We start from the raw sequence: 12,076 nt of genomic DNA on the forward strand, positions 1-12,076 counted from the left end.
GCCAGTACATCAGGAGTCGTGGAGGAGGCCGTAGGAGGGCAACAACCCAGCAACAGGACCGCTACCTCCGCCTTTGTGCAAGGATGAGCAGGAGGTGCACTGCCAGAGCCCTGCAAAAGGACTTCCAGCAGGCAACAAATGTGCATGTGTCCACTCAAACGGTCACAAACAGACGCCATGAGGGTAGTATGAGGGCCGACGTCCACAGGTGGGGGTTGTACTTACAGCCCAACACCTTGCAGGACGTTTGGCATTTGCCAGAGAACACCAAGATTGGCAAATTCGCCACTGGTGCCCTGTGCTCTTCACTGATGAAAGCAGGTTCATACTGAGTACATGTGACAGACGTGACAGAGTCTGGAGACGCCATGCAGAATGTTCTGCTGCCTGCAACATCCTCCAGCATGACCGGTTTGGTGGCGGGTCAGTAATGGTGTGGGGTGGCATTTCTTTGGGGGTCCGCACAGCCCTCCATGTGCTTGCCAGCGGTAGCCTAACTGCCATTAGGTACCGAGATGAGATCCTCAGACCCCTTGTGAGACCATATGCTGGTGCCTGGGGTCCTCCATATGCTTGGCCCTGGGTTCCTCCTAATGCAAGACAATGCTAGACCTCATGTGTCTGGAGTGTGTCAGCAGTTCCTGCAAGAGGAAGGCATTGATGCTATGTATTGGCCCGCCCGTTCCCCAGACCTGAATTCGATTGAGCACATCTGGGACATCATGTCTCGCTCCATCCACCAACGCCACGTTGCACCACAGACTGCCCAGGAGTTGGCGGATGCTTTAGTCCAGGTCTGGGAGGACATCCTCAGGAGACCATCCGCCACCTCATCAGGAGCATGCCCACGCGTTGTAGGGAGATCATACGGGCACTTGGAGGCCACACATACAGTGAGCCTCATTTTGACTTGTTTTAAGGACATTACATAAAGTTGGATCAGCCTGTAGTGTGGTTTTCCACTTTGGTTTTGAGTGTGACTCCATATCCAGACCTCCATGGGTTGATAAATTTCATTTCCATTGATAATTTTTGTGTGATTTTGTCGACAGCACATTCAACTATGTAAAGACGAAAGTATTTCATACGATTAGTTCATTCATTCAGATCTAGGATGTGTTATCTTAGTGTTCCCTTTATTTTTTTGAGCAGTGTATTTTAACCTGTTTTCCCGTTGATGGAAATAACCGGTTTTAAAACTGTCTTTCTGTGCGCCACATTCATTTGCATAGCTAATATCAGATGATTGTTATCCCCTGACAAAAAATAGGTGATAATCTGCCGACAGCGCTGGAATAGGGTCACTGGCACATTTACAAGCGATTTTATTTTACGACATAGTGAATCATAGGGTTAGTCTAGGGGAAATAGTTGTACAAAAGATCAGAAAATCTGCAGAATGTTATAGTCTTTGCTGGCAATGAGTTTACTATATTAACTCTTGGACAGAAGGAATGTAAAAACTCTGTTCCAGTGTTTTATTGTAAGAAATGGTTGGGGTAAGTGGGTTACTCTAAAGGGACCTTCTCAAACTATTTTCCTCAATAACAAAAGTAAAATATGAAACATGAGTGAAGAGATGCTTTAATGGACACCTGTGTGTTAATAGAAGTCCCAGACTGCGGATCAGTTGGTTCTGGCACTGAAGGTGTTAAACTGGGCAGGTCTGATCCCATCTGTAAGCCATTAACAAGAATCGCAGTGAAGGCTCCTTTCACATGCTCCGTCCTGGCAGAACACGCAGGGCGTAAAATCCAAGGTGTTGGAATTTCGCTGGGCCATAGAATAAAGGCCTATATGCCGCGCAGACCAAGCACTCTCTGTTGCTTTATGGAATATAAATTATCAGCGCGGCCAATGTGGCTTCAATTAGCCAGTCCCCTCTCCTCCCACCGCTCTCCTTTCTTGTGCCTTCTGAAACAGAGAAGGATGTAGGAGTAGGTACCAAGGGAAATGAGAGATTTGCAGAGTTAATATCCAGGCAGAAGCTGTTACCAGATGTTACATCAAATCCTGCTTTATCTTCCTTTGGCAATTTTGCGAGAGGGTTCATAGACCAGGTGCGGACATTCTTTGGGGCCCACTATGGTTTTTGGATGGAGGCATCTTTTTATCTTTCTCCATGGTTGTTCATAGAGTCCCCTATCATAACATGCAGAAGCCTACATATTGCACTTACAGTTGTTTCTTTATAGACCTGCAACACTCTCTCCTTCCTGCGAGGAACCTCTAGCACCGTTCACCCTCAGCTTCCTGGCTCTAGAATATAATCCAGAATAAGAGGAAAATTGCATCCAGCTCCCATAAAAAAAATCAAGCTTCTTTAAAACATGGTGGATCATATCAAAAGTGGAGTAAAAACAAATTGCTCCTCGAAACTGCGTTTCGAGGAGCATTTTGTTTTTACTCCACTTTTGATATGATCCACCATATGCTATAAAGTTTTTTCTAATAAAGCTGGATTTTTTTATGGGAGCTGGATGCAATTTTCCTCAATTTCTGCATTATCTATGCTGAGACATGGCTGAACTGCCCACTGTGCTTCCTTCCAACATAAAACTGTCTTGCTGGTCTATATACCCAAGTTGTCTACTAAGTGGTGAGCTGACCTTATTTTTCCATAGACTCGCTACGTATTATTGTTCTAGAATATAATACTAGAGCTACAGAATGGTTGGATAGATATATGAAGTGACTATAGACCCAGTGTGCAACCTCTGTATCCATTGAAGAACCTGGAATTACTAGTGGTCTCTTTTTAAGATGCCCTGTATGGGCCAGGCCACATTGGTCCAGGAGATAGGGACTGGGGCCAAAACATTTTTCCCCCTATCTTATGAAGTGAGGGAATATTGCTAGGATATACCATCACTCTATGCTATATGGGATCCCCACCAATCCTAAGAAAGAAGACACAATGCTGGTATAAGTGCTGTACCTGTTTAGAATTTAATGCACGGTGCAGATTTGCTGCATATTTTGAATTTGATATTGAAGGTAATTGGGAACATTTACACAGAAGATCTGCAGCCATGATTTTTGCCATGTGTAAATATATCATTAAATAGACACAGCATCCTCTTAATTTCACTGAGGGTCCCAGAGGTAGAAGTCCAGCACAATTATAATGTGATGGCCTATATCCATCTGTTTATTAGAATGGAGAGCCTATGGAGTTCTATTTTGTTGTTGCAAAGCTTCAACACTACTATACAATATGCACATGGAATTAATAACCCTGTTCCAAATTATTATGCAAATGATATTTTTCTCATTTACCTAAATAATTGATGTAAATAACAGTAAGCATAATTCTCATGTTATCAACTATTAACAGTACAATTCAAATGTTATTGAACAAACCTTCTAATGATAACAGTATTTTTTTTTACATAAAAAACTTACAATGCACTGTTCCAAATTATTACGCACAGTAAGTTTCAAAACAGCAGCTTCACAAGTCTTGCATCCATTGAACTTGTGAGTTTTTGGACAGTTTTTGCTTGAATTTGTTTGCAATATGTCAGAATAGCCTCCCAGAACTGCTGTTTGGATGTAAACTGCCTCCCACCCTCATATATCTTTTGCTTGAGGATGCTCCAAAGATTCCCAATAGGATTGAGGTCAGGGGAGGATGGAGGCCACACCATGACTTTCTCTCCTTTTATCCCCATAACAGCCATTGATGTAGAGGTAATCTTTGCACCATGAGATGGTGAATTGTCATGCATGAAGATGATTTTATAACGGAAATCATAGTTCTTCCTTCTGTACCAGGGAAGGAAGTGGTCAGTCAGAAACTCTGCATACTTTGCAGACGTCATCTTTACACTTTTGGGGACCCTAAAGGGGCCGACCAGCTCTCTTCCCATGATTCTGGCCAAAAACGTGACTCCACCACCATCTTGCTGACATCGAAGCCTTGTTGGAACAGGGTGGCCGTCCACCAACCATCCACTACTCCATCCATCTGGACAATCCAGGGTTGCTTGACACTCATCAGTGAATAGGACTGTTTGAAAATTAGTCTTCATGTATTTTTCTGCCCAATGCAGCAGTTTCTGCTTGTGAGCATTGGTTAGTGGTGGCCAAATAGAAGGTTTATGCCCAGTTGCAAGACACTGAAGGACTCTACACCTTGATGCCTGTGGGACTCCAGAGGCACCAGCAGCTTCAAATATCTGTTTGCTGCTATGTAATGGTATTTTAGCAGCTGCTCTCTTGATCCGATGCATGGATCTGGCAGAAATCTTCCTAAATGTGCCTTTATCTGCACAAACTCGTCTGTGCTCTGAATCAGCCACAAATCTCTTAATAGTGCGACGATCACTCTTAAGTTTTCGTGAAATATCTAATGTTTTCATACCTTGTCCAAGGCATTGAACTATTTCACTCTTTTGGGCAGCAGAGAGATCCTTTTTCTTCCCCATATTGCTTGAAAACGGTGATCTGCTTAATAATGTGAAACACCCACCTTTAGTAGTTTTTCCTTAAATTGGGCTCACCTGGCAATCTAATTATCACAGGTGTCCGAGATTGTTTTCAGTGATCAGAAGAGCACTGAGACACAATGCCATCCATGAGTTAAACTTGAAAACAAAATATTTAACCCCTTAACGACATAGGACGTATATTTACGTCCTGCGCCGGCTCCCGCGATATGAAGCGGGATCGCGCCGCGATCCCGCATCATATCGCGTCGGTCCCGGCGCTAATCAACGGCCGGGACCCGTGGCTAATACCACACATCGCCGATCGCGGCGATGTGCGGTATTAACCCTTTAGAAGCGGCGGTCAAAGCTGACCGCCGCTTCTAAAGTGAAACTGAAAGTATCCCGGCTGCTCAGTTGGGCTGTTCGGGACCGCCGCGGTGAAATCGCGGCGTCCCGAACAGCTGATCGGACACCGGGAGGGCTCTTACCTGCCTCCTCGGTGTCCGATCGACGAATGACTGCTCCGTGCCTGAGATCCAGGCAGGAGCAGTCAAGCGCCGATAATGCTGATCACAGGCGTGTTAATACACGCCTGTGATCAGGATGAGCGATCAGTGTGTGCAGTGTTATAGGTCCCTATGGGACCTGTAACACTGCAAAAAAAAAGTTAAAAAAAAGTGTTAATAAAGGTCATTTAACCCCTTCCCTAATAAAAGTTTGAATCACCCCCCTTTTCCCATAAAAAAAATAAAACAGTGTAAAAAAAATAAATAAATAAACATATGTGGTATCGCCGCGTGCGTAAATGTCCGAACTATAAAAATATATCATTAATTAAGCCGTACGGTCAATGGCGTACGCGCAAAAAAATTCCAAAGTCCAAAAAAGTGTATTTTGGTCACTTTTTATAACATTAAAAAATGAATAAAAAGTGATCAAAAAGTCCGATCAAAACAAAAATCATACCGATAAAAACTTCAGATCACGGCGCAAAAATTGAGTCCTCATACCGCCCCGTACATGGAAAAATAAAAAAGTTATAGGGGTCAGAAGATGACATTTTTAAACGTATAAATTTTCCTGCATGTAGTTATGATTTTTTCCAGAAGTGCGACAAAATCAAACCTATATAAGTAGGGTATCATTTTAACCGTATGGACCTACAGAATAATGATAAGGTGTAATTTTTACCGAAATATGCACTGCGTAGAAACGGAAGCCCCCAAAAGTTACAAAATGGCGTTTTTTTTTTCGATTTTGTCGCACAATGATTTTTTTTTCCGTTTCGCCGTGCATTTTTGGGTAAAATGACTAATGTCACTGCAAAGTAGAATTGGCGACGCAAAAAATAAGCCATAATATGGATTTTTAGGTGGAAAATTGAAAGGGTTATGATTTTTAAAAGGTAAGGAGGAAAAAACGAAAGTGCAAAAACGGAAAAACCCTGAGTCCTTAAAGGGTTAAAGGGGTATTCCAGGCAAAAACTTTTTTTATATATATCAACTGGCTCCGGAAAGTTCAACAGATTTGTAAATTACTTCTATTAAAAAATCTTAATCCTTCCAATAGTTATTAGCTTCTGAAGTTTTCTGTCTAACTGCTCAATGATGATGTCACGTCCCGGGAGCTGTGCATGATGGGAGAATATCCCTTGCATGATGGGAAAATATCCCCATAGGAGCTGGACAGCTCCCGGGACGTGAGTCATCAGAGAGCAGTTAGACAGAAACAGCAACTCAATTTCAGAAGCTAATAATTATTAAAAAATTTTAATAGAAGTAATTTACAAATCTGTTTAACTTTCCGGAGCCAGTTGATATATAAAAAAAAGTTTTTGCCTGGAATACCCCTTTAATCTTTGTGACACTTAAATAGAATTTACATAATAATTTGGAACAGGGTGTAGAAGGGGGAATTCAGGAATTTACTGTGATTATTGAATTCATCTTATACAGTAAGCGCCCCCTAGTGGTGGCTGACTTTTTAATTTTACCGAGTTTATACAGGGCATTTGGAATAGAAAAATAAAACTCCAACCACGATAAAGAATTCTGGACTTGTTAAAATAGAATCAAAAAAGCAGAAAATAGTGTTGTCTCCCCTTTCCTAAATGAATTTCTAAGCTAGTTTATGACCAGATCAAAGTTCACCTTATCCCACCTTAGGAGAGGAGAGATAAGGTCTGGAGACTAATCATGTGTGCTGCACTATATGTGAAAATGTACAGGCTGCAGAAGAGAAACTGAGCGAAATGTTGAATAAACACCTATGCACCATAAAAAGTACTATTCAATAATAAGAAAATACATTGAAAGGCTTCTATAAATACATATCCACACTTTGTTTGCAGGCAAATTTGTAGTCACCTGTACAAAAAACATATGGATACTAACAAAGATAGTGGATACTGACGAGGTAAAACGGTGTGTCAGCTTAGTTGTCATGGTGATGGTGGCCATGCTGTGAACACTACGAGTGCATAGGCTTGCTGAGGCCTTATCTTCTGATTTCATATAATAATCTGTAACTAAAGCTGATTGTGCAAAGAGTTCAACAAGCAAACTTCTATGTATTAAATATAAAAGAGCTATAAAAAGTTGTGCTACTATCTGTCCCAAATGTGGAGGAGTTAACATTTTTCCATCTTTATGATGACTCGGATGCTTTATAAAATGGACGCTATCATGTCTGCATAACATTTTTTTGTCCTTTGCTCCAGTCAGGCCCCCTGCTGGCTGTAACCACTTTAGCAACTCTGCACAGTCCTGGCAGGATGACATATTTACTCTGATTTATTCCAGACATTCCAGGGCTCCGTGTATTATTTACTTGGGCTCTGCAGGAAAAACGATCAGCTAGAAATCAGTAACATCCCACAACGCCCCGCCGCCAGTTCTCTTGATCAGAGTTTTCCATCTCAAACCTTGAAGATCTCGCCAGAGCTCCAAGATTCTTCTGAGTAACAGACAATCAAAGTGTTTTCCATTATATATAAAATGCAGTCATGTCAGAACCAGGAAATAGTTTTTTCTTATATTAAACACATAGTCAATCAGAAGAATTCTTACAATGTCATATTGTAACAATTATAGTTCTATCATTCACTATCATATATATACCGATCTTAGAGAGAGGATCATACTTACTTTGTCCTTAAAGGGGTACTCCATCCCTAGACATCTCATCCCCTATCCAAAGGGGGTCCAAAGGGGGTCCCCAGCGAATGCCGGGTACAGCAGGAAGATCGAGGGGGTCCCCAGCAGCGGGACCCCCGTGATCAGACATCTTATCCCCTATCCTTTGGATAGGGGATGAGATGTCTAGGGGTGGAGTACCCCTTTAATATTAATTATCTGTGCAAAGGTATTATAGATAAATCGGGAGCGTAAAAGGCATCTCATACTATAATTTGTATAGTCACAAATGGTGTATGCCCAATGAGCGTGAGCGTGCATGAGGCCATAACTAAAGTTTAATAGTATCATGTACACTAACTATCATTGAGTGTACACTAATAAACATACTATCCCCTAGTGTGCTGTTGGATTTTTGGGTTCTTCTCTTTGGACAATCTTGTCAGAAAGGTCCCTTGGCATAAGCTTGATAAGCTGAACAGAAAGTGTCAGCCTGCTGGGGTCCTCAGTGATCAGCTGTAATGTGTGAGAAGACCTAGCAGCTACTTTTCAATTTTCCTGCAGCACCCCCACAGGGAAAATTAGGTATTACACAGTGCCTGTTCAAATCAATGAGCTGAATGTGTATTGCTGGACAGAACAGGTCCTCCAAAGTGAGCGACACTCTTTTGTAGCTTCCCTTTACTGTAGATAAGGGATGAGGGTCCTGAACCGGGGACCCCTTCTATGTACTTCATATTCCTTTTTTAGGATACATGAAAATAGGCCTAAGCTAGAAAATGAGTTTCCAGTTCAGAAAGTTGGTGTATAACGCAAAATGAAGGTAGAATATGCTTTATGAGCTTGTTGCAGCCTTATTATCCATTTTTGATGGTCCGCAATGCATTTTGATGTGTCCTCAGGTGGCCCCGCACATTGGCTGGGATAACTTCCTATCAGCCCTGTCTACAGTATCCCTTTATGTCTGTCTCACCAAATGGACAGGAGAAGAAAGCATCACGCCGCTGCGATCGATCGGGACAGTGGGAGGAAGGAAACTATTCCAACTGCTTGTACAAGAACGATATCACCAGGGTGCTCTACACCTTCGTGTCTGTGAGTAAAGCTTGCCGATGCAGTATTGTGTGTTCAATCTGGGATCATACCGGGTTCACCCCACTGTTCAGCTCTGTCCAAGGTTGCTTGGTTTGCTCAGTCCGCTAAAAGTATGGACTTGAGCAGGGAAAAAAGTACTGCACGTCCGTTTTTTGTCTGCTCAATGGACATCAGATGGACCTCATTCAAGTCAATGGGATCTGTCGGGAGTCAATTGGGTGTCAGTTGTGCAAAAGACCCATTCTGTGGCACTGAACAGACCCTTTGACAAAGTTTTTTTGGACAGATCTGAACAGTGGTGTAAACCCTGCCTTAGTTTTCCCTCATATAATATATGGGAAATCTTTTAACTGTTCATAACGAAGAAACAAAGGAAAATGTTTGTTGAGATGGTGTAGTATCCTAGGTAAGATGGCCACAGACATGCCCAGGCAATTTAAAGGTTTAACTTTATTTATCTATTTTTTAATTGTTAATAGTGCAGCACAAAGTACAGCTCTAAGGAAGAGAACCAATAACTTAAAATGCATCCTATTTCAGTTTTCAGGAGGGAAATACCACGCACAACCTGTCGACAGGTGTTTGTGAAAGAAAGTAGACATACAGTCAGGTCCATAAATATTGGGACATGGACACAATTCTAACATTTTTGGCTCTGTACACCCCTACAATGGATTCACATCAGGTTTACGGTGTAGGAATTACAACAGTTTGCATATGTGCATCCCACATGTTAAGGGACCAAAAGTAATGGGGCAGAATAATAATCATAACTCAAACTTTCAATTTTTAATAGTTGGTTGCAAATCCTTTTCAGTCAATTACAGCTTAAAGTCTGGAACGCATAGATATTACCAGACGTTGGGTTTCATCCCTGGTGATACTCTGCCAGGCATCTACTACAATTGCCTTCAGTTCCTGCTTGTTCTTGGGGCATTTTCCCTTCAGTTTTGTCTTCAGCAAGTGAAATGCATGCTCAATCGGATTCAGGTCAGGTGATTGACTTGGCCATTGCATAACATTCCACTTATTTCCCTTAATAAACTCTTTGGTTGCTTTTGCAGTATGTTTTGGGTCATTATCCATCTGCACTATGAAGCGCCGTCCAATGAATTCTGAAGCATCTTGCTGAATATGAGCAGATAATATCACCCGAAACACTTCAGAATTCATCCTGCTGCTTTTGTCAGCAGTCACATCATCAATAAATACAAGAGAACAAGTTCCATTGGCATCCATACATGCCCACGCCATGACACTACCACCACCATGCTTCCCTGATGAGGTGGTATGCTTAGGATCATGAGCAGTTCCTTTCCTTCCCCATACTCCTCTTCCCATCACTCTGGTACAAGTTGATCTTGGTCTCATCTGTCCATAGGATGTTGTTCCAGAACTGTGAAAGCTTTTTTAGATGTCGTTTAGCAAACTCTAATCTGGCCTTCCTGTTTTTGAGGCTCACCAATGGTTTCCATCTTGTGGTGAACCCTCTGTATTCATTCCCGTGAAGTCTTCTCTTGATTGTTGACTCTGACACACATACACCTACCTCCTGGAGAGTGTTCTTCATCTGGCCAACTGTTGTGAAGGGGGTTTTCTTAATCAGGGAAACAATTCTTCGGTCATCCACCACAGTTGTTTTCCTTGGTCTTCCGGGTCTTTTCGTGTTGCTGAGCTCACCGGTGCCTTCCTTCTTTTTAAGAATGTTCCAAACAGTTGTTTTGGCCACGCCTAATGTTTTGACTATCTCTCTGATGGGTTTGTTTTGTTTTTTCAGCCTAATGATGGCTTGCTTCCCTGATAGTGACAGCTCTTTGGATCTCATCTTGAGAGTTGACAGCAACAGATTCCAAATGCAAATAGCACACTTGAAATGAACTCTGGACCTTTTATCTGCTCATTGTAATTGGGATAATGAGGGAATAACACACACCTGGACATGGAACAGCTGAGAAGCCAATTGTCCCATTACTTTTGGTCCCTTATCAAGCGGGAGGCACATATGCAAACTGTTGTAATTCCTACACCGTTCACCTGATTTGGATGTAAATACCCTCAAATTAAAGCTGACAGTCTGGAGTTAAAGCACATCTTGTTCGTTTCATTTCAAATCTATTTTGGTGGTGTACAGAGCCAAAAATGTTAGAATTGTGTCAATGTCCCAATATTTATGGACCTGTCTGTATATCTTCTTTCTTTCAAAAACACCTGTTGACAGGTTGTGCGTGGTATTTCCCTCCTGAATACTGAAATAGGATGCATTTTAAGTTATTGGTTCTCTTCCTTAGAGCTGTACTTTGTGCTGCACTATAAACAATTAAAAAAGTTCTATTTATAAATTACTTGTTTATATAAAACAAATTATAAGTCTTATTTTAAGCCATGTTCCAACTTTTTCAGTCAGTATTTTCAGCCTTATTTTCAGCCAATTTTAGCATGAGGCTCTGATCCAGACACATTTTTTTAATGCCTTTTTTGCTGATTGTCTGTTTTATTTAATTTTTTTATTTTTGCCATTTATGCCCCACTTTTCAATTTCCAGTGTACATAGTTCCTTCTATTAGTCAAACTTTATCCGGCTAGTATGATGTCCACATGTATGTATGTGTGTGTGTGTGTGTATGTTCCAGCATCATGTCCAAACTGCTTACGATATTAACATGAAACTTGGCACACATGTTACTTATATAGCAACAACAAACATAGGATAGGTAATTTAACCCTTACCCACCCATATTTGCAAGGGTCAGGGTTTTTGTTTAAAGTCCCATTCAAGTCTATGGGAAATATATGTTACTGCATAACTTCCAAACAGCTGGAGATATTTCGATAATAATTGGTCACATGTTACTTATATGTCCACTTAAAATATAGGATAGTTAATTTAACCCTTAACTACCCTCATTTGCGAGGATCAGGGTTTTTGTTTAAAGTCTCATGCAAATCTATGGGAAATGTATGTTCCGGGATAACTCCTGTACGGCTGGAGATATTTCAATGAAACCTGGTGCACATATTACTTATATGTTAAAATAAAAATATAAGATAGTTAAATTAACCCTTACCTTCACCCTTATGTAAAAGATGGGTTTTTGTTTCAAGTCCCATCCAAGTATATGGGACTTCTGGTACCTTACTCCACAAGCTCCGCTCTGCATCTCTTGGTGAATGTGTCAGTCTGGCTTGCAAGCCACACCCCATCTCTCAAAGACACGCCCACTGTTTAAGCCACACCCCTTTTCTTTTCTACACTTTTTGTGCATCGGTCTGGCTGACAAATCACACCCTTTTCCACAAAGCCATACTCTCCTTTTTCGGCTTACAATATCTTCATCACAAATCAGTCCCACCTTAGGACAGGATATGAGGGTGGGACATAAGAACGGGATATGAGGTCGGGATATGAGGTCAGGA

General features: G+C 41.5%; 1 protein-coding gene across 2 annotated transcripts in view; it reads left to right on the forward strand.

Annotated features, from left to right (window-relative positions):
* Window positions 1-12,076, forward strand: part of ADGRA2 (adhesion G protein-coupled receptor A2) — a 196,676-nt gene that overhangs the window by 162,990 nt on the left and 21,610 nt on the right. For both annotated transcript variants that reach the window (XM_056571527.1, XM_056571529.1), the window contains exon 9: window positions 8,470-8,662. In XM_056571527.1, the coding sequence (XP_056427502.1) occupies window positions 8,470-8,662 (193 nt within the window). The remainder of the gene's footprint in view (window positions 1-8,469; window positions 8,663-12,076) is intronic.

This window comes from Hyla sarda, chromosome 4 (assembly GCF_029499605.1).
Source record: "Hyla sarda isolate aHylSar1 chromosome 4, aHylSar1.hap1, whole genome shotgun sequence".
In the NCBI taxonomy this organism is placed as follows: Eukaryota; Metazoa; Chordata; class Amphibia; order Anura; family Hylidae; genus Hyla; species Hyla sarda.